Below are 22,705 nucleotides of genomic sequence, written 5' to 3'. Positions count from 1 at the left end.
TGGGATGCAACCAGACTGTCACCCTAAAATGCAGCAACATGTTACTAAATGCTTCAAATCACAGCTAGTAATAAGACTCTGTGGTACGAAAGTAACAAACAGTATTACAACTAATCTGATAGTGTGTCGCTGCTTGGTGGTACATGTAGTGCTCATTAGAGGTAACGGATATTGTATACTGTTACAGACTTTGTAAGACTGGCACAGTTACGGTATGAACTAAACCACTGACTTTGGTTAGTCTTGATCACACTGTGATTTCTTCCATTTACCTCCATCACTTTGCCTTTACTATAATCACTAAACAGCACTATAATTCCGAACTCTGTGAACAGACTTGATAAAATTACCACAATATGTCTTGGCTTGACCTACTGTATGTCAGGTTCTATTTTGATGTTGTCAATCCTCGCGTAGATTTCTTGATGATATGATCAGAGCCACTTTAGATTTACTTCTCTCTCACCTGTTGTTGTAGCATAGTGGATGTCTACCGAATGTGGGATGCACATTGGGGCACAGAGAATTTTGTTGTCTTTACCCAGGCAACAAGATTTGTTTTATCTGGGACGTCCAATAGTGAAATTCTATGATAGAAGAATTTTAAAATTTATTATGGCGGAGGTAAAAAGTGCTTTGTGAGTGCATTTGTACTCTTTTGCAGCTGCAAGAGTAAGTTCACAGCTACACGATTATGCAGCAACCACAGTTGAGGCAAAGGCAAGGACGTCAGCAGCAGCAGCAGCAGCAGCAGCAGCCGCCGCCGCCGCAAGCTCAACAACCTCAACATGCTCGATTCGAGGTGTGTGTGTGTGTGTGTGTGTGTGTGTGTGTGTGTGTGTGTGTGTGTGTGTGTGTGTGTGTGTGTGTGTGTGTGTGTGTGTGTGTGTGTTCACAGCACATCACACAGCTGTTGCTGGCCGTTGATCAAATCACATCGGAAACTGAATCATGAGATTAATTGCCGAGCGTAGCGAGGCTTCTAATCCGGGTCGCACAACAGAAATGGGCGTGGTCCTATATGGGTCTCCATCGAGCTTTTTGGTATATATATATATGTGTACACACAAATCTCAAAATTTCTCCTCCCCACGATCACATTTCATGATAGGACCTACCTTAAAAAGTCGTTTCCGTGTCCGACTACAGATGAGTTTAAGAACGATTCGTGCAAGTGACCAAACCACGAAGAAAATGCTTCATGAAGTTTCGTCACCCCATCTTTTTGTATTGTAGCTAGGGATTGTGTGTACTTGATGACCAAGAAACACCTTCAGGAGTTGAATGCCACCTACAGTCAACTATTCACACATCCCATACTACAATCAATCCTTTACTACACTGTGCTGCATCTAACACTGTTGATAGTCAATGTTTGCTGATATCAATTTCTATGTCAGTAAATACCATACCACTGTCGTTACAACAGAACTGAGTGCATACCTAGACTGTACATTTCAATTGCCTTGATCACGATCCCAAAACGACAACTACCTATACCAGGCCTATATACGTAATCTAAACTACTAGGAAGTTTGCATGTTTACTTCCATGACAGCTAGGATTTCAACAAATACCTATTGTCTAGCTAGGACTCAGTAGACGGTCTGAAATTTCTGTTGGACATGTTACTCATGAACTTGAGGCGCCTACGGATACCACACAACTAGTTTATGTTGATAGCCTATACAGAGTAAGACATCTTGATAGACTATCTTGATGGCTTCGTTTAGTAGAAATCTCGTTCACCATTGCAGACATGTGACCAATTGTGAACACCATCAACATCAACTTGTTGCTACAATATTGCAGTGTAACATATTGGAGACATGCTTATGCTACACTGTCCTGTGCTACACTGTTCTGTGCTACACTGTGCTGTGCTACACTGTGCTGTATGTGCTACACTGTACTGTGCTACACTGTCCTGTGTTACACTGTGCTGTACGTGCTACACTGTGCTGTGCTACACTGTCCTGTGCTACACTGTCCTGTGCTACACTGTCCTGTGCTACACTGTGCTGTGCTATGCTGTGCTGTGCTACACTATGCTGTTTAGGTGAATGGCACATGTAGAAAACCAGACTTAATGAAGGTGTTGTGGTTGTATTTTGTAGAGATTAGGAGAGTGGTTAAGCTATGTGAAGACTATTCTTGAAGCATATAGAATACTAGTTAGCATTGGCTTAAGTGCTGGTTTACAATTTTTGATAAAATACCAAGCAAGCATTCCTTCATTCATTCAAGCTCTGCTCTTAATTGGATTTATTTTACTGTTTCTACTGGTTACTTATTGTATTAGCAGTTTTGATGGACGAGTGTATTGTGCAGTTGTAGCAGTTCCATTTGTGATAATATGGGGTAAGCAATTCTTTCAACTTTTAATGCATAGTTGACAATTGATTTATCTACAATGACATGTGTCGTAGTTATTGCATTTGAAAATAGAGATCCTTCTCCTGGAACTTGTTGGGATTATGTTCAAGACAGAAGTTTTGAGCTATCTAACAGAATTGACTTTGAAGAACACATAGGAATAGATTCACTACGTTCTTCCAAACTTCTCAACAACTGGGATTTGGACGAAATAGGTGAAATGAGGGCAAGCTGGACAGTGGACAATACTCGTTGGTTGTTGACAAAACTTCTGCCTTGGACGGGCAATCCAGGATTCATTGTGTTCTGTTGTTTACTACGTGAAAAGAACAAATTGCCGAGAATTGGATGGGAAGTTTGTGATGCTTGTGCAGAATTTGATTTTCAAAAGTGCAACATGTCCAAGTCAGAAGGTTTGTCTTTGACTAATTGTGCCAGTCAGTAGTTATAAAAGGATGATAGTAACTCAATCTACTTACTAGTATTTACATGATTATTAGTATTTATTGGTTTTGTTTGTGTTATGCTTTAGCTCATGCTTATGTAAACAGAGATCTTCCTTATGAAACATGTTGGGATCTTATTGTATACAAAGGGCTTCAACTGTCCAAAAGCATTATCTTTGAAGATCACATAGGAGTAGATCGACTACGTTCTAACAAACTTATTGATTACCAGGATTCAAAGAAAATAATGAGTTTGAGGGCAAAGTGGACAGTTGAAGATACTTACTGGTTGCTGACAGAAGTTCTTCCTTGGAAAGGCAATTTAGGATTCATTAAGTTTTGTTGTTTACTACTTGCAAAGTACAATAATTTGCCAGACGGTGCATGGAAAGTTTGTCATGATTGCGAGGAATTTGACTTTAGAACATGCAACATCTCTCAATCAGTGGTGTTTTTTGTTGACTCATCTTGTGTGTCTGTGGTCATTGGTATACTAGATGTTGACATACTCATTCATATGAAGTACTTGACTGACACAGATCATGATCAGAAGATCTCGCCATCTCAAGTTGTTCATAATGCATCAATTGTCTGCGTTGATAAAAACATCACTGCTACTCTAATTCTGAATATTGATAAAAAGTACATTGACGAAGATGCATTTCAAAGGAACATAGCTCGGCAACTGAAAGTTGATCGTTCTGAGGTACAGTTAGTTTCTTGGAAAAGAAATAGCACATGGATGTTGCTACGTCTCTCAGTCAGAGCTGGATTACGACTTGTGGAGACGTTTAGTAAGGAAGAGTCTAGAAATCAATTTGGTCAAATGATAGGAAAGACATTGTGTGCAAATTCAGCAAGAAATGTCTCTATTCAGGTGAAGATAGGTGATTTGCCACCCTCTACAATACATGTTACTCCTACTGGAATTTTTCCAATCAAATTCGCTAATGACACCTCTCCATTAATTAAGTTTAATCAGAGAACATTAGGTGAGTGCTTAATGCTTTAATTGCATTTGTGTATTGAAGCAAGCCTAATGTCTTTCTTGTTGTTTGTTATAGGAGCAGTTTGTTTGGTGTTGTTGTTGGGTGTACCAATAAGTATTTACTTACTTTCATCATCTGCCTTAGCAAGTGGCAAGCTTGAGGTTGAACAAGAGCATAAACTTGATTCAAGTGTTATTCACAGCACAGGTCAGTATATTTGTGAAGTACATTATTTATTGGCATACTAGGGAACAACTTTGTAGCAGTTGTTAGTTGTTGTGTAGCAGTTGACTGTTGTTGTTCAGGTTTAGTCTGAACTTGTAGCAATGGTGGTCGTGCACTTTACAATTGAGATGCTCTCATGAGGCTTGTTATAGGAACTGATCTTAGTCTTTATCTCTTGGTTCAATAAAATTAATTGTGTCTTTATAGACTATTATGATGTTGTTTGTTATTGTTGATGTAGGAGCAACAATGAAAAGTTTCAAAATTAATCAAATGGTCCAGTTGCCACTGTCGACAATTGCTCTAGTATTTTTGTTTCACTGTTGTATGCTATATTGTTAGTGTGCTAATTGTGGTGTGTTGGTACTGCTATATATGTAGCAATTAAGAAATGTGAGGGAACAAGTACGTCACTTGTTTTATGTGCTTGATGGTTTAGATGATGAACTAAAGGAGCGTAAAAGTCAGGTGATCAATATAGGTAGTTTTTTGTAATTGCTTTGATGTGAAGGAAATATGTCTGCAGGTCAGTGACATTGATGAAAGACTTCAGAACAGAAGAAAAATGAATAAACAGAACAGGAAAACATTAGATGAACTTACAAGTGATAACTCATTACCGGCAGTCAAGGTTATGAATGTTAGAAGTGTTTGGACAGTTTTACTTAAATGCCCATTTTGTTTTTACAGGATGTGACACCGAATGATATGTCTGTTGCTACTTGCTTTGCAAGGATGAAATGGAAAGAGAACGCTACTCAAGCACACATGATTGTATGTACTACAGAAAGAGGCTTATAATATGTTTGTGTCTTTGTAATTAAATGTGGTTTAGAAACAGTTGAGTGTAGTGAAAAGTTCTCAAGAGCGGATAGAGTTGAAGTTATCACAGACATCGCAGGTAGAATGTATTGCTGTGGCTTTCAAATGCTTGATTTAATGAGTTAATTTCTGTGACGTTGCTGGTGTTTAGTTGTCACCATTAACGGCATACACATTGATAGAAAGATTGCAAAGAAGAGTCGATAATCTCAAGCTTGTAATGAAAAAGAGCAAAAACAAAAGACCAGAGGAATCAGATAATGTTTTGCCAAGTGAGGCTGTGTTTTGTATATTGGATAGGCTAAGTGAATGTGTTAGGGGTCATCCATAATTGTCAACATTTACTCAAGCGTACAAAGCATAAGGGGGAGGGGTAAGAGTAGTTGTACGCTTTTGGGGCCAAGCATAAAATGTCTATGATTTCATTTGGTCTAGAAGTAGATAGGAAGTGATACTATGTCAGGATATTGCAGTTACATGTACACGTGTTGTATCTACATTTGTATATCTGTTGCAAGCGTAGGACGAGTAGACTATAACACACGCGCTATGTTTGACGCGTACATGGCGTTGGATGGTGGGTACTCTGTGATAGGTACTAACAGATCTGTCTAAGAGACCTTTATAAAACATGGGCGAACAGGTACCAGCAGTTTGTGGGCGCTTTGTCTTTGCATGTCATCCCATCTTTGTCTCGTGAGGAAGCTTTGCAGAAAGTGCAATGACAATGGAAGACTGCTGGCCAGAACCACGGAATGTGCATATCGATCTTCCAAAGGGCTTCTATTTAATGTAAAGAAATAGTTTCACATGAACAACATTCTTAATTAAGTACGCTTAGGGGAGGGGGTATGCAGAAGAGAGTACATTTGTCCACTTGAGTAAATGTGGTCAATTATGGATGACCCCTTGATGTTTATACCAAGTGAATTATTGATATATGTAGTCTACACAGTAGAATACAGTGGGACTGGGTTAGCAATGCGAATTCATCTTGCTTGATTAAGGGCGGCACATCTCCATTACCACCTTTAGTAAAAACATGTTTTTCAAGCTTAAGATTAATTTAGCACGTCTCAGGTAGCGTTAAATCTGTTTAAATGTGAATCTAAACAGCTTTCACTAAAATTAGTAAACATGATTTAGACCGTGTCTCCACTAGCGCCTAAACATGTTTACAAGTTGTTTTAGCGTAAACGTGTTTACAATCCAGCGTGTCTCCACTAGTGTTAAACATGTTTAAAACGAAACTTAAACAGCTTCAGCTAAACCTGTTTCGGAGGTAGTTTAGCTAACGTGTTTAGGTTTAAAATATCACGTGATGCTAGCGTGCGCATGGTCAAAGATGCACCCCAATGCTCTTCTCTTGTTTTGCCGTCTCTTCTTTATCATTTGGAGGCTCGTTGAAGAAGACCGTCTCAGAGAGTCTTATAGACGACAGCAGATATTGTTGAGGGAAAGATCAGAGCGGTTTTCTCGTTACCTTCAACGAAGACGAAGACTTGTAACTCTGTGCTGTTCTCTGGTGACCAGTAGACGATCTCCAGTTGTCTGGTGCCATGAGAGAAGAGATAACTTTTGGCAAGAGACTGTTTGGCAGCACTGGAGGGAAGAAGATTGGAAGAGTAATATGAGGATGAAAAAGGAGACATTTCTTTCTCTTTGTAGAGATCTCAGACCTCTTTTGACAAGACAAGCTACTCGGTTTCGCAGACCTGTTGGAGTAATGAAGAGAGTAGCCATTGCTCTCTGGCGTCTCAGTGGGACATGTGAGTATCGAACCACAGGACATCTCTTTGGTGTGGGGAGGTCAACAGCTCACAGAATCACACGTAATGTTTGTGATGCAATTATGGAGTTAATTTTTCAATCCTATATCAGACAACCAAGTAGGAGAGAAATTCAAAGTAGCATTGACGGCTTTGAAAGAATTTGTGGTTTCCCTCAGGTAGTCGGTGCAGTAGATGGGACACATATAGAAATAAGGGCTCCCACAGAATGCCCTGAGGACTACGTAAATCGAAAAGGATTTCATTCCATTCAACTACAAGCTGTTGTTGATTCGTCTTTGCGATTTACAGACATTTTTGTCGGATATCCTGGGAGTGTCCATGATGCTCGTGTGTTTTCCAACAGCCCTTTGTTCAGAGTGCATGAACATACTGGAATATTTCCAGAGGAAGGTTTGAGAAATATATGTGGTGTTGATGTCAATGCACTAATACTTGGAGATTCCGCTTATCCACTATTGCCATGGCTAATGAAACCATTCCCTGAAAGTGCTAATATGTCAGCTGAGAAGAGAAACTTTAACTACAAACACAGTAGTACTAGGATGGTTGTGGAGCGGGCGTTTGGTATGCTTAAGGGAAGATGGAGGTGCCTAAGCAAGTGTCTAGATGACAATGCCCTAAATGCTATTACAACTATTATTTCTTGCTGCACACTTCACAATTACTGCCTAGTGCAACAAGATGGAGTTGAAGAAGAGTGGCTGCAACGACGACCAGGAGAGCCTTATTATGAATGTGTTGACGATCATGCAGGCAGAGTCAGAGGAAGAGCTCATATGATAAGACAAGCTGTAGCTGAGTATCTGATGTGACATTGACTAATTATAATGAAACTCTCAACAGCTTTGACAAAAAACACTTCAATGGTTTATTTCTTCATGGCTTCAAAGAAGCCATGCATAATGTCCTTCATGAATGTCATTCTTTTGTTATCCTGTTCTTCCTCCCACTGCCTTCTACTCTCCTCCTCCTTCTCTCTTCTTGCTGCCTCCTTTTCCAACATATCATCATCCATCTCTTTGAGTTTAGTGGTCAGTAATTGTACGAGGTGCTCATTCCTTGTTTTCTTCTCTGTACCACTGCCTTTCATTTTCTTTTGTCCCGCAGTCCTGCCTACATACAACATTGGTTAGTTAACACTGTCTTCATCCTTGTCCTATCCACCTGTACCTGTGTCATCAGTCCTTTTACGTTTTCCTTTCCCTTTCTTCAACGCAACAGTGGCATCAACATCCCTTTCTGTATTGCAGCCTTCCTCTTCATCCTCAACTCCAGACCTACTAATAGGTGTCTGCTCATGAGATGTAGACCTGGATGAGATCATGACGGTACTTTCTTCGCTGTCTAATTTGCAGCTAGAAAAACTGGCATTGTCTTCTTTGTCACTGTCAGGCACCACCACACTAGCAAGAACAGAATTGGAAATACTACAAAGAGACTTGTCGACTTTTGAAAAACCTGGAATCTTCTTCTTGTCCGTCATCATCTACTGGCATGCTCCCAATTAGAACAGCTGGAGCAACTGATCTCCTTGTCCCTAGTATCTGACATTCATTTGTGGGAATGATTAATATATTAGTAGGAATAATCCATCTTTTAGTTTATTAATTGACTTGACATACCTTGTCCAGGATATCAAAGTAAGGCCACACAACCCCTCCCCTGCCTGTTTTTTTACTGTCCCGTCTTTAATCTTCTTATAACGACTTTCCAAATTGTGTAGTCTGCTCTTGCACTGTTCCCAAGTTCTAAAATAGCCATTGTCCTCTAGTTCCCTTGCAATATCGTTCCAAATTGGACGATTTCTGCCCATTTCTCGTAACCTCCTTTGCATTTCATTCTGGCCCCAGATATTAATTAAGGTGATCGTTTCATCCACAGTCCACATAGGAGAGCGACGCCTTTCTCCCCCAGAGTTCGAACTTCCCTCTCCCAAAACCAAAGTGTTGTCTACAATGGATGTGTTGCACTCCAACGCATTCTTACAGGCTTCCACCCACGAATTGTGCAAATTGGACATCGTGATCAAAGAAGAAATCCCGGATAATATTCTAGAGTTCCGGTACTAGCGCAATAGGTGGAGACGCTTCTTTTCTAAACATGTTTAAGTTCTAAACATGTTTAAAGCTGAACTAGTTTAAAGCAGCGCAAGTGGAGACATGCCCTTAGAGGTAGTTTAGCTCAAGTGGTTTGTGTTTAACAGTTAGGGTTATGGGTTAGGGTTAGGGTTACGGTTACGGTTAGGGTTAGAGTCAGAGTTAGGGTTGCACGTAGATGAACCCTAATTTTTGTAGGGCCTTGCACTGTTTTTTTCTCTGGGCAATAGTTGAAAAAGACTGCATCAGGCAGTCTCAGAAACAGTATAAGATGTCGCAGAGAGCAAAGAGAGCGATTTATTTGACATATCAAACTACCAATGTCCCATCTCTCACTATTACTGTGCACTCCTACACGTCGTCTGATGCTTTCACCCATGCATCTTCCAACACAGCAGTAGAAAGAAGTCTGGTGAAGTATGAAGTCCCGGATAATAATGTTGAGATTGCAGATTTACTAAGTGACAAGTAAAGACGCTTCCTAACTAAAAATGTTTAGATTCTAAGAAAGTATTAAACCATTTTAATCCAGGGAGCACGATACATGGTTGTGTAAATTTGCCCAAACAAAGAACAGTCAAACTAGTTAGTTATTAATATAGAATTGTTGCATACATTTGTGATGTTGTGTGTTTGCAACAGAAACAGCAGTATGTATTTTGTGGTTGTTATGTACTGACATTGTAGCTGTTCTGCAGTCAGTTTATTAGATCAGTATCTTTGTTGTTGTGTATTTGCAGGTGCTATTGATAGTCTCGGTCCTATTGTTAAGGTTGAGTATGAAGTAGCTGTGAAAAAGGGGAAGTTGCCAATAATGCGAGGGAACATTGACTTGTTTGGTGAAGAAGATGCCATTGCAATGCCAGTTGCCTGCTTTACTGGTGAAGGGTGAGTAAGTGGTGTGTTTGACTTGTGAAAAGGTCTCGTGTTCAAACACTCAATCTGTAGCAATGAAGTAGCTAGCGATGAAGCAATTCAGGAAGTCGCGTGTGTTCAACGACAAAGACCAGTAAGTACACAAGCTACATGTATGTTCTTGTATCTCTACACAGTGTCGTGGTTATGGGGATGTATGGACCCCAAAGTTTTTGGCGAGCGTGGACCCCAAAACTTTTAGGGCGTGGTGGTTTCCGATAGCCCAAGCTTTATTAATCAACGAGCTCATGTGGCCCGTCCTTCGTACGGGCAAGATACTGTAATGTAAAGATAGGTCTGTGGACACGTCACGTGCAATCTTAGTTGCGAGGTCCCGGATGTGCTGAATGAATTCGAATCTTGCTCTTCGCGCTTGTTTCGGCAAGAAACGACACGTTCGACGCCTAATTGCGTCGTCGTGGGAGAAGTCAGGAAGACGACCACAGTCTCACTTTCGACCCTTGGCATCTATTCGACACGTGTCCAGTTTCAAAAATCCCGTTGATTGGATTATTGATCCCGTTGAAGCCATTTCGACAGTCTCGTTGCGGAGAACAGGTGTATCGAACCTGGCACCTATAATTTCGACGTGAATCCTGTAACGTGCAAGTCACGTGCAATACTTACCCGGATAATCTGTTCCCCGTATATAACGAATGCCGACTCTCGCCATTTCGACAGTCCCGTTGAACGTCGTCTCTTCGAAGACGTTGATGGCGTTTCGGGCAACAGGTGCATCAAACACGGCAGCTCTAGTCTCGCATAGCCAAACCCCTCCCATCAGATATCAAGAAGGGGAGTGGCTACGGTGGGCGTATTTTTTCAAGACCCGGATATCAGCAAAAATATCTTTCGTTCCCACCGCCGCCGGCAATAAACGACACGCTCGGCGCGTACCGTCCGATGAATTGGGCGTGCGCAAGCCAAATTCGGCCGAAATCAGACTGGCCGTCTTCGAGAAACGCTTGTACGAACAGACAGACAGACAGACAGACAGACGGACAGACACCTCTCCTTTATCTAGATAGATATCATATGCATATTTCCATATCTAAAGACAACATCTAGTGATACCTACTAGGCGGCATGTTGATTTACTCACCCACAAGTTTACCTCTTCCCCGGATGCCCTAGGGTAGCCTGTCACGTGCATGCATAGAGTGTAATGTACAGAGTCGTTTAGGGTGGGTATGGTGTGTGAATGAGCACACTGTGATTGGCTATCTAGAGTAGCTCGTTTCTTGTTGCTCATTCAAATCTATCAATGGTTTTGTAAACGCAATGTGCGCGAGTGAGGAGAAGACGACGCGATAAAAGTCTAGAAATTTTGACAAGTTTACAGGATGTTGATATCTCTGGGTAGCAGGCTGTGAACAGTGAGTGAGTTACAAATTTATTCTTGGTAAATTGTCTTTGTCTAGTTTCACAGAAATGTGTTTAGTACAGTCTGTTCATTTTGGTGTGAGTGTACACGTGTAATGCCATATATGGAGGTGCCCTCTAACATTGGCGGGAACTGTTGGCACCAAATTAATCTGTAGATCACATGACTGTCGCAACTGCGCAATACCGGTTTATTTTAAAAATTGTTGGATTCTTAGCTAGCTAGACATCAAAGTCAAGTGGAAATGAACGACTTCCCTAGCGACTGGGAATGTGAAGAGCAAAGTGGAGAGATGGACGAGCCAACAGAATTGCTAAGTTTTTCACAAGACTCACGCGATCACGTTGACACTGCAGTGTCAGTTGCTAACTTTGTTGATGAAGGGTGAGTAAGTGATGTGTTTGATTTGTGAAAAGGTCTCGTGTTCAAACACTCAATCTGTAGCGTTGAAGTAGAGGCTAGCGATGAAGCAATTCAGGAAGTCACGTGTGTTCAACAACAAAGACCAGTAAGTACACAAGCTACATGTATGTCTTTGTATCTCTACGCAGTGTCGTGGTTACGGGAAGTATGGGCCCCCAAAACTTTTGGCGAGCGTGGACCCCCAAAACTTTTGGTGCGTGGTGGTTTTCCGACATCCCAAACCTTGTTAATTAATTTGTTGCTACATGACTTGCATGAGCAGCTTAACAGTGCTGGTCCAAAAAAATCCAGATATGGTATATGATATTTTATTTTGCTAGTTATTTTCAACTTTAATTTGTGTGATTGCGGTGACAATACAACCTTTTCTGGTTGCAGGTATCCACTAGAAATATCATTTCACCTGAAGGAAATGTGGTTGCTGAGAACAGTGCTCTTAAAGACGAGAACAGTGCTCTGAAAACAGACACACTCATGCATGATAATGAATATACATCTATGTTGCGGGGTGTACATGTGGAGAAAGCCTTGCGGGATTATCAGAAGGCTTTTACAACATGTCAAGAGCATGTTACTGAGGAGAAGCAAGAACTACAACAACATTATGAGAACAAGTTGAAGCAACAACGACAACATTATGAGAACAAGTTGAAGCAACAACTAGAACATTATGAGAACGAGTTGAAGCAACACCAACAACAACAACAGCAACAACATTATGAGAACAAGTTGCCTCTTGCACAAGAAACTGAGCAATACCTTAATAATGAAGTGGAGGTGCTACCTAAACAGCTGGTGTCTGTTGAGAATAGGTATTGTTTACAATCAGAGGCAATGGAGAAGAAAGATAGTGAAGAAGAAGCAAAACCAGTGGCAGAAGAACAAGAATGTAGTGGAAAAACAGAATTGAAGAACAAGCCGCTAAAATTACGTCGGGAATATGATAGCTCAAAACCAAATAAAGGCCCAGAATCGATGTTGGAACTTACAGAAAGTAAACACACTTTAAGTGAGGATGCAGCTGCAAGAAATAGTCTGCAAGCAGACAGTGGATATAATGGCTGTAAATCATCACAGACAATGGATCTTGCGCTGTTACCTGCAGACATGCAACAAAACAATGGAGCAGTGGCAGGTTCCTTTAGCGTGTAGTTCACTCCCTAACAGACTGAAGGGTGAACAACCAGAGCAAAATCATGAACTGAAGTCAGAGTAGGAGACCTGAACTGACAACAGAGGAATTGATGCGCAATTTTTATCGCTTTTTTGATTTATTTTAGTGATACAGTTTGTAGCATGGGTAGGTGTGTGTGTGTGTGTGTGTGTGTGTGTGTGTGTGTGTGTGTGTGTGTGTGTGTGTGTGTGTGTGTGTGACAGGTCATGGTTTCACGTAATTAATTACTTATGAGACAATACCAGTACAGTACCATGCTTACGAACTTTATTATTACATTTTGAATATGTTTTGCCTTCATGTCTCTTATCTACTGGTGGCAAATATAGTTGCCTATCTGTCACTGTTGTTGTTGTTGTTGTTGTTGTTACTGCCACCACCACTGTTACTTGAAACAGTTTGAAAGACACAGGGTAGAAGGAAGAGTCACCAGAGCTCTTGTTTGCTGTAGGCATTTGTGGAGTTTTGTGTTTTTGAATTGCAAAACCAACATTTACTGGCAATAGTTCTTAAACTGCCTTTGTATGCATGCGATGCCAGTCTGGCCATGGCTGCATCTCAAAATATTGCTGTCCAAGTATTTTCTTGTTTTGCATATGCTCTTGACAATAATATGCATGCTATACACAGAGGTCACATTTCTTGGTTGGATTTCTTCGTTTTTGGTCTTTTTCAACTCAGAAGGCAAGCAACACTACCAATTGTCCATGTTGTGTCTTTATAAGTATTGGGAGGAGACGTCGTTTTGAACAACAAACGCAGTGTTGCGTCAGAGTCTCTAATTTAATTAATAAATGTAATTACTCGAGGCTCGGATTTCAGGGCCTCAAGTATAGTAGTCGTTCGATGACCGTAAGCTTACACCCAACGACCGTATATATAGTTGGTTAGCGGAGATGCAAATGAAGCTATTCCGACCAATAGAGGAGAAGTGGTGTTATTACTGACCAATAGACGAACGTGATGTCATCATGAGGCTCCACCTCGCTTTGTTTGGTAGCTGCTAACGAGAATTCGGCCATCGGGCGTCCGTCCTGTACATGGTGTTTAGTCCTTTGCTTTAAGGGTTTAGCACATACATTTGTACGTGTATGTTTCCCCAACAACAACCAGGGCGAGGTGTGTAGCTGTACCTGACTTGTAACATTTTGCTTGTTCTACAGTGTTTCTGCATAGTGGTTCTGCCAGCTTGAATTTTGGGTGTGCGTGGCTGAGCGGCCGTGGTGTTGTTGCAACGATCACTAGTGTCGTCTTCAACAGAAATTTGGCGTTTGACGGGAATTTGCGAAGGAGAACGTGCATTGTCCATGACAGCGTCTGTTTGTTGGACAAAGCGGCTCGGCCGACCTGTAAGTACGCTAGTGCGTCTCTATTCATTTCTGTTTTACGGTATCCAAAGTCGGAGCGAACAGACGCTAATCTACATGTGCACGTGCATGTTTTCCCGCATTGATGTTTTGTTTTGGCTCTGGGGTCACCTCATGACAACAGTAGGCGACGTCTAGCTAGAGAAGCCGCACAAACAACAAGACGCCTAGAGAAGCTGCACAAAGAACGAGACTTTTACATTCTTGTGAGCTGGAAAATCGGTGGTGAGCTGCTTGTTTGGTCTCCATTTGTAACCTAGCTTTCCCACCAACAAACAGAACAATGATCACGCCCGTTACTTCATCACGTAAGGCGAAGATTGCCAGCCGGCCTAGCGTCGAGGCTCTCCGACTTGTAACATTTGGCTTGTTCCATCATTTGGAAACAACTATATTTGTAACGTTCCCACATCTAATTTTGTTTTGGCTCTGGTACGTATGCCACGCCTAAAACCAGCCATAGTTACGACCTTACAAGTTGCACAAACAATCACCTGCACAAAGAACCGACGAGCGAAGGTTGTAAAAAATAGAAGCGAGGTCCTACGGGACGTTGGCTGACGGACTGCGTAGCTACCCGTTGTACACGGTAGCAGCCAGTCACGTGACTTACCTCAAGGTCGACCTTTGTCATTTTCAATAATGCTTCTTATTTATTACCCACATCATACCATTCTGTTATACGATTTTGTCATAGCGCGACTAATTTACCTTCAAGGTGCATACCGGCCGAGGGTTTGCACTTCAAGTACTTCTTCATTATTCATTTGACGTCACTTGATGATGTTTTTTCGTAGATCAACAAAGTCGCTGTTATCTCACGCATGCTCAGATTGAGCTAGACCTACTCGGTCAGTAGGGAAGCTATGAGTGTGTGCCTGCATCCAGGACGACGCCCCACGTTCGTGAACAGTTGCAATGGCTGGTAAAAAATACAGGGATGATGTATATGCTCAAAGACAAGGTCTGGCTGCCTCTGATGAGAACATGCGAGCTGCATTGATGAAAACGAAACAAGAAGATGAAACACGATTCCATTTGTCGACGGCGGAGGCGTCCAGTGGTGCGATGAAGGTAAATCCCCAAGGATTTGAACGAAAAGAGAGAAAAAAAGAATATATGAGTGAAATGGGGATGGCGGGAGGGGCGCGTGTCGCCCTGGAGCGTGTGGCTGGAATGAAAGCGAAGGAAATTGGATCGTGGCGTACGCCGAAGGAGACGCAGTTAGAGAAAGGGACGATGGTGCATGTTGAGCCTTTTGCAACGTGGTGGCACGAGAGTCATGCCTCATCATCATTACCACGTTACCGCAAGGGGGCCGTTGGTGGTGTAGGAGAGGTGGTGGGGAAGGTGAACTCTCCAGATGATTCTGTGTTTTCTAGTGCTAAGAGTAATAGAGAAGATACAGCAGGTGGTCGGTATAGATTAGTGGCTGGTAGTGGTAGTGGATTTGGTGATACATCTAGTAGGTTAGTGTACAAGAGAGAGGATGAACAACAAAGTGTATTAAGTTTGGCTGCCAAACAGAATACTTTACAGACATCTAGCGAATCAGCAGAAGCAATAGAACCTGTAACTTCATTGATGCATGAGTGTACCTTGACTGACTATCAGAAAGCTGTATACAAGCAACGATATGGACTACAATCCAGTAGTTCTTCAAAAGGCTTGCAAGCAGGTTTGTATTCTGCAAAGGCAGAAGAGAAATCAACAGTAGGACCTGTTGCAGGTGCTGATAATTTGTCTAGGAAAAGGGAAACTCTCCGTGTATTACAACAGAAAGGACTTCCTGATCTTGTCGAAGGAGATCTGAAGATGCTGACTCATAAGGAGCTCATTGATCAATGCCATGTAAGAGATTATCAAAAGCTGCAGTCAGAATTACATGAACAAGAAATGGGCACTAGAATAGATGAAGTAGAAAACGAATGGCAGGAAGAAAGGCGTAGACGAATAGAAGCAGAGAAGAAAGTGTGCAAGTTGGAAGAAGAGAACAAGATGCTAAGAGCACGATTGCCAGCTGACAATTTGGATGCTCTGCCTGAACAGGTGAGAGTTTTAAATAGGCATGCATGTACATGTGTGTCGTTGTATATATTATAAAGCAAGTACCAAATAGCTTGTAGACATCTGCAGCAAATGAAGTACCATATGTAGTTTATATGTTCCTCGACTGCTATACCTGCTGTTTGCCCTTACTGATGACCCACACAACTGACCAGGATGGAAAGTGGTTTTGGTTTATTCCTTACAGAGGCTATGTAGACAATGATGGTAGGAGTAAATATGAGGCATCCAGCAGTAATCGACCCCACAGTTGGGGTGTTTTAAGTTATTCATTGGCAGACATAGTGTCAGTTGCTTGGTCACTATCACTACTACCAACATCAAATGGTTGTCACCTTTTTAAAGAGTGGAAATGCCTTACTTAAGCTGTTTCCAGTGTCATTTAGTGCTTGTCAAGATATTTGTAGTGTCTAATACTGGTGGGCAATCATGATTTGCATATTGATTACATCTTTTCCCAGGGGCAGTCATCTTGTTTTCAGTTGTGATCGTTATTTTGGTGTGTACTGTGGAGGATTGTTTCACAATAAATCGATTCGATCGTCTTCTCTCTGTAGCTCTCGTTACGCATGCGTGGGCCTCGCAGTCCGGCCCAGACAACCATACTACATTACCCCCTCTGTCTTTTAGGCTACTAACTCAACTCAACTCAACTAATGCAACTCAACTAATGCAACTCAACACCCCGATACAACTAACGTCTCCTACATATCAGCTTCCTGCACTTTCATCGACAGTTTCACATGGCGCCCAGACCTCGTCACTGTCCCTGACTTGTATAGAGACCGTACTGAGTGCCAGTGCTCGGCAGGGTTGTCCACTGATCTTGGCTCTGGATCGGTGCTCCCCGTTCCCATGTTATTTCCCCCCGTTCCCATGTTATTTCCCCCCCCCGTTCCCATGTTATTGCCCCCCCCCCCCGTTCCCACGTTATTGCCGCAGTCATTTTAGATTAAGGCTCCACAAAACTTTCCGTAGGTCACTGGGTTGGCGGTACGTGATGTGTAATCTCTTCTCCGCCTCCTGAGTCTGTAAGCATAGGGGCCTGGGTCCAAGCTTTGGGCATATCCTGCTCATCTTCTTTGGGCTGTCGATTACACTGCCTCACCTGTTGTCATTTCCTGAGCAAACTTTGCTTGCCGTCTGACACCCCACCTGGCGCCCTTACTGTTCCAGTTCTCGCCATTTTTTGGTGGTATCTGTACATCCATTCTGCAGTATCATTGTAGTGCCGGTTTTAGTGTGGGTAGGGGTGTACCCCTCCCCTCGCGGCGTGGCCAGTTGCCATCTCCGCCTTCGCTCTCAGCTGGTGTGCAGTGTTAATCATAACGGGGTGGTGATAGGATGGTACCCGGGTGAGGAGGACACGGCCGAAGAGGGCTTTACTTGGCGTGGTCCCTAACATCCTGTGAGTAGAATTTCAGATGTCCATCAAGACTTGCTGTAATCGGCATGGGAAAGAAATGGACGGCCATAATCCTTTTAGCCGTTGCCGCAAAACACGGTGGAGCCTCTCGACCATCCCATTGGATCTTGGATACCGCGAGCTTGAATGGACGTGGCGAATATCCAACTGCTTGAAAAATTGTTCTATCTCTGCCGCTGTGAACTGAGGTCCATTGTCAGTCACTAGGACTGATGGGAGCCGAAACCTCGCGAACATCTCCATAAGTTTGTCGATCACTGCTGTGGCTAATGCTAAGGCCAGGGGATCACTTCAGGGTAGCGAGAGCCGTAGTCAATGATCGACAAGCACGAATGTCCTTCTATTGACACGAGGTCAATCGCCAGTTTATTCCAGACACTCTTAACTTCGGACGGCTGCAAGTCTTGTTCTTGATTAGGATGCCTCCGCCAGCACACTCCACACTGTTCTGCGAAGGCAGTCGCCTTTTTGGTCAGCTCGGGCCACCAGACTCTTGTCCTCAGCGTGTCTACGAAAGCGTCTCGGCCTGGGTGACCCTCTTGGGCTAGTCTTAGTACCGGTTGTCTGAGATTCTCAGGAAGAACATAGCAACTATCAAACAGTAAGAAACCGTCAATTGCTGTCAGTTGCTCCCGCACTAGGAAGTATGATGATTCTTGTGGGTTGAGGTCTCTCCAGGACACGGTAATGACTCTTTTCATGAGACTGCTGATGAGAGGATCATCCTCGGATGCTCTTTGTATCTCGTCCATACCCACTGGTGCTTCTTCTAAGACCATATTCACATATTCGCGCATGGACCGACATTCCTCGGGCGACGGGTGTTGGTCCACCAGTGGGGCCCTAGATAATGCGTCTGCACACACCAAGTGATGGCCGGGTGTGTACGTCAGTGAGTATTGATACGGCATCAGGGCGACCAACCAACGCTGAAGTTGAGGTGGTATGTCATCGAATGGCTTGCACACGATGTTGACGAGCGGTTTATGATCGGTGAAGGGCTGTATGTGTCGTCCCAGTACATATTGACGGAAGCGTGTGATTGCAAATACCACTTCAAGCATTTCCCTTCCAACTGGGAATAACGGGTTTTCGCTGCTGTCAATGACCGACTCGCTCATGCCACCGGGGTCCATTGACTTCTGTCATCTTTCTGCAAAAGCATCGCCCCTGGCCGTGTGGTGAAGCATCGCTACTAATAGCCGTTGGGACCAAGCTGGAGGGTCGGAAATATGCGAGCCTTTGCAAGGCTGTTGCAATACCCCTCTATGCTGCATCGTAGGTGTTCTTCAACTCACTGTTGGCCACAAATGGCTCCTGCTTGGCAATTCGACGTAAACCATCTGTGATTTGTGAGAGGTGGGGAATAAATTTGCCTAGGTATGTGGCTAGGCCAAGGAACACCGCAAATCTGTGACTGATGTGGGATAGGGCATATCCTGAATGGCCCTCAACTTGTCTGCGTCTGTCTGTCGAAGCTGGCACTTTGCCCAGTTGAGCCTCAAATTGACATTGCTCAAGCGCCGCAATACCAATTCCATCCTCTTGTCGTGTTCTTCCTGAGACATGCCGAAAACGAGAATGTCGTCTATATAGACCATCACTTCCTCTGTGCCGTGCAGGATGTCACTGACCACGCGTTGAAAGATCTCGAGGGCACTGCTGATACCGAACGGGAGTCGTTTAAATCGGTAGAGGCCACAATGGGATGTGAAAGTGGTGTATGGGCAAGAGTCCATGGCCAGCGGGATCTGATGGAAGCCAGATTCTGCATCTAGGACAGAGAATACTTTAGCTCCTTCCAGCTTTGCCGTTATCTCCTCTAATGTAGGCAACATATGCCACTGCCGTATGATGGCTTTATTTAGACGTCTGTAGTCCACGCACAGTTTTATCGTGCCATTCGCCTTCCGTGTTGGTACTAGCGGCGATACCCACGGTGTGGCTTCCTGGACTGACTCGATCACGTCACGTTCTTCCAGCCTCTTGATCTCTGCTTCGATAGCTTCCCGGAGACTGAAAGCATGGTGCCTGGAAGGGAGTGCGACCGGCGTTGCCTTGGGATCGACGGTGATGTCCACAGGTCTGACTTTGACTACGTTCACGTCCGCAAGTGACAACAACTGCAGCTGTACGATAACGTCTTGACCGAAGAGTACAGTTTGTCCTGTTGGGACCACGAAGCACGTGCATGTGCAGGACTTGCTGTCGGACGAAATGGTAACGTCTGCTACTCCGAGTGTTGTGACTGGCGTGCCGTCATAGGCCTTAAGAACTGTGTGGCTTGGTCGTGTTGCTGCCACTATGTCTGGTGTGATGAGGGTTCTAGTTGCTCCCGTGTCCAGCAGTCCCCTGCAGTGTTTTCCATTGACTGTTAGTGTCCTTGTGAAGAGTTTCGACCGTTGCCCGCTCCCTGTCTTGTATATCATGTCGTAATCCTCAGTCACCCGATTTGTCTGCTCATCTGCTTCTAGGCCAAGTCCTTCTTGGTCCACTGCACGTGCCACTGCCATCTTGTTCTTACGGAAGCACACGGCAGCAAAGTGCCCCATCTTGTGACAGTGTTGTTTTCCTCAGTATGGTGGCGACCACAGTATCTGCACTTCCCAGCGTTTCCTTTACTCTGGATTTGATTGGCTCACTTTGTTTGCTAGGCTTGGCGGTGGAACTTCCTCATACAGGGAGTTGTCAGCTATAGATGCCTCATACGCCACCGCTTTTGACACTGGTCGAGCCAGGGTGAGTTGAGACTCTTTCAGTAGTCCCCTTCAAATATCGTTATGTCTTAGCCCAACAATCAGTTGGTCTCTAATTTGTCTGTTCAGTATCATGTCTACACGCGTTGATTCAAACTCACATGTTCTACCTTGGCTAGTAGGCGTCCTAAGAACGCTGTCACGGTCTTCTGGCTTTGCTGCTTTAGTTGTCGGAACTTGTGTCGCTCAGATGTTGCATTCACCGTCGGATGGAAGTGCGCTAGGACTGCGTCAGTCATTGTTTTGTATGGGTCTCTTTCATCTCCTACCACATCCGGGATAGCCTATCCTTTATTATTCATGTAATACTCAGTCCGACCAAGTTCAGGAAGAGGCTTTTCTTCTCTGCGGGCTCTGTCACTTTGCAGATATCCATGTAATCATTAGCGTCTTCCAGCCACAGCTCGAACTCACTTGCAACGTTGTGTCCTTAGTCAAGTACAAATTCTTTAGGGGCTCTGCCTGTCTTCACTACCGTTATGTCTGTGGGTCGTTCGTATCCTACCGACTACGCCAAAATGTGGAGGATTGCTTCACAACAAATCGATTTAATCGTCTTCTCTCTCTAGCTCTCGTTACACATTCGTGGGCCTTGCAGTCCGGCTCAGACAACCATACTACATGTACTACTTGTTGATGTTGCCTGCACATTCAGGAATAGAGCATACTACCAGTCTGGTTCTGAATTTATAAAACAACTTGCAGCTTGTGTTAGTAGCATGTTTAGTCATGTGATATTACTATATTAGCAATAATTAATATTAGTCATTCATTATAGACCAATTTATATCCTCTGTTAAGAAGATGCTGTGCTATCTTCGCTCACCTTTCTAGCAATCACATGATGGGATTACATCTGTACTTGTACTAACACATTAATTGCTGTTTTGATATGTAGGACTTTACAAGAATGGCAGTAGTTGCCCAACCGAATGCAGATGGATCTGTAAGTGATGATGACAGTGAAGATATGCAAGAGTGGAGGAAGCGGAAAGAGGACTTTCAAGGAGTCAGAGAAGAACACGTCTCTGAGGTTTTTCCACCTGGAAACCTTCAGGTTTGTCAAGGGCTAATAATGTAACAGCTTGTGCAATACTTAGGTGATGTGCATGGTTGTGCATGTAGTACTGTAACTATGGTCATGTATGATGGAAAGATTACTACATATACATTGTGGTATTATAGCTACTGTATACATAGCATGATTGATTTGGCCAAAACACCAGATAGGGTACAGTTTTGCTAGTCATTTTTAGTGCAAATGCAGTGACAATGAAGCGTTGTCTTCTGGTTGCAGATGCCTGGTGAAAGCATGGTGGAGCTAAAGAGGGCTGAGAACAGTGCTGGTCACCGAATGACTAGTAGGTCTACAGCACAATTTCCAGAACTTGTTTATTTGCATCCGAAAATGATAACCAACCTAAGTAAAGAAAATAGTGATTTAAAGGCTGAAAACAGAGATCTGAAGCAACGTTGTGGGAATGAGCGATCTCTTAACCTGGAAAATGAGGGAGAGCATCAGAAGGAAATGAAGGACATACAAAAGCAGCTGTTGGAGCTTGTGAATAAATTGTTTCGTGCTCAGGCAAGTGAGGAAACGACTAAAATACAATAGAGGCGCTACTAGGGCTGCTGAGAACACTTAATAGAGCAATCCATGTCAGAGAGTTTAATGGTTCAAAGATCAGTGGCATGCAAGGTCTTGGTGTTGACACCATTCCAGACAGTGGTTTGTCATCATCAGAACATGTAGCCAAGAACGACAAGAAATGATAAAACTGATTGTGCATCCAGCATTGCTGGCATGTCCAGCCTACGGAGGAGAGTGAATCAAAGACAAAGGGATTTGTCATCTACTGCGCTGAAAACCAACAGTGAGTGACAGTGTATAGGTACACAACAATCAAGCAAGCTGTAAATAGCAGCAGTTCAGCCATCTATTATGCTTGCTGTACATACAGCCACAGCTGCAGCTAGCGACTGTTCTATGCTGATGCAGTATGCATGTATGAGTATGTAACAAACTGCATCATGACATCATGGTATACTAAATGATCAGTACAATAGTTACTAAGTATGTTTTATTTTTATGTTGACAATGTGCGTATATACATAGTGTTGAGTACAGTGACTGTACAATTGAGGGCTGCATGTGTTTGGTCTTGTATCTGTAAATTTCTTTACACATATCGAATTGAGTGGTAGTGAACACAGTACATGTGTGATGGTAATCATTTGCATGGCAAACTACGAGTACGTAACTGGCTTGGAGTATGAAAGAACTTTGAGTGAATCGTGTTGATTCTATACTTTTGAATGGCTTGTGAAGTTGATTCGAATGTGCAATTGAACAGCCAGGTCTCTATCTAATTGATCCTACCAGGTAATATAATCTGATATCATATGCATATTTCCATATCTAAAGACAACATCTAGTGATACCTAC

At 43.1% G+C, this 22,705-nt stretch overlaps 4 protein-coding genes across 5 annotated transcripts; 3 read left to right on the top strand and 1 right to left on the bottom strand.

Annotated features, from left to right (window-relative positions):
• Positions 1-2,032: 2,032 nt before the first annotated feature.
• LOC134183401 (uncharacterized) lies at positions 2,033-12,856 on the top strand. The gene is made up of 15 exons (XM_062650922.1): positions 2,033-2,361; positions 2,430-2,789; positions 2,909-3,814; positions 3,887-4,018; positions 4,278-4,342; positions 4,418-4,504; positions 4,563-4,667; positions 4,727-4,810; positions 4,872-4,937; positions 5,010-5,130; positions 9,488-9,635; positions 9,696-9,756; positions 11,264-11,430; positions 11,491-11,554; positions 11,848-12,856. The coding sequence occupies exons 2-15, from the start codon at positions 2,597-2,599 to the stop codon at positions 12,619-12,621; spliced, it is 2,973 nt and encodes a 990-aa protein (XP_062506906.1). The 5' UTR covers positions 2,033-2,361; positions 2,430-2,596; the 3' UTR covers positions 12,622-12,856.
• Positions 6,086-7,463, top strand: LOC134183579 (uncharacterized). The gene has a single exon (XM_062651163.1). It carries the CDS (start codon positions 6,180-6,182, stop codon positions 7,461-7,463), a length of 1,284 nt encoding a protein of 427 aa, XP_062507147.1. The 5' UTR covers positions 6,086-6,179.
• On the bottom strand, positions 7,496-8,811 carry LOC134183346 (uncharacterized). 2 transcript variants are annotated; one of them, XM_062650848.1, is made up of 4 exons: positions 8,274-8,811; positions 8,110-8,195; positions 7,822-8,054; positions 7,496-7,764 (listed from the first exon to the last, which is right to left on the bottom strand). In XM_062650848.1, exons 2-4 carry the CDS (start codon positions 8,145-8,147, stop codon positions 7,520-7,522), a joined length of 516 nt encoding a protein of 171 aa, XP_062506832.1. In that variant the 5' UTR covers positions 8,148-8,195; positions 8,274-8,811; the 3' UTR covers positions 7,496-7,519. The 2 variants fall into 2 exon arrangements, with proteins under 2 accessions (XP_062506832.1, XP_062506833.1); XM_062650849.1 differs by lacking the exon at positions 8,274-8,811 and having other exon boundaries at positions 8,110-8,263.
• A 782-nt stretch (positions 12,857-13,638) lies between the features above and the next one.
• LOC134183460 (uncharacterized) lies at positions 13,639-22,472 on the top strand. The gene is made up of 5 exons (XM_062651009.1): positions 13,639-13,762; positions 13,820-13,992; positions 14,808-16,059; positions 21,158-21,316; positions 21,557-22,472. The coding sequence occupies exons 3-5, from the start codon at positions 14,929-14,931 to the stop codon at positions 21,872-21,874; spliced, it is 1,608 nt and encodes a 535-aa protein (XP_062506993.1). The 5' UTR covers positions 13,639-13,762; positions 13,820-13,992; positions 14,808-14,928; the 3' UTR covers positions 21,875-22,472.
• Positions 22,473-22,705: the final 233 nt, after the last annotated feature.

Source organism: Corticium candelabrum, chromosome 8 (genome assembly GCF_963422355.1).
Source record: "Corticium candelabrum chromosome 8, ooCorCand1.1, whole genome shotgun sequence".
Lineage (NCBI taxonomy): Eukaryota > Metazoa > Porifera > Homoscleromorpha > Homosclerophorida > Plakinidae > Corticium > Corticium candelabrum.
Note: the sequence above shows the minus strand (reverse complement) of the source record. Positions and strands in the feature narration are given on the sequence as shown.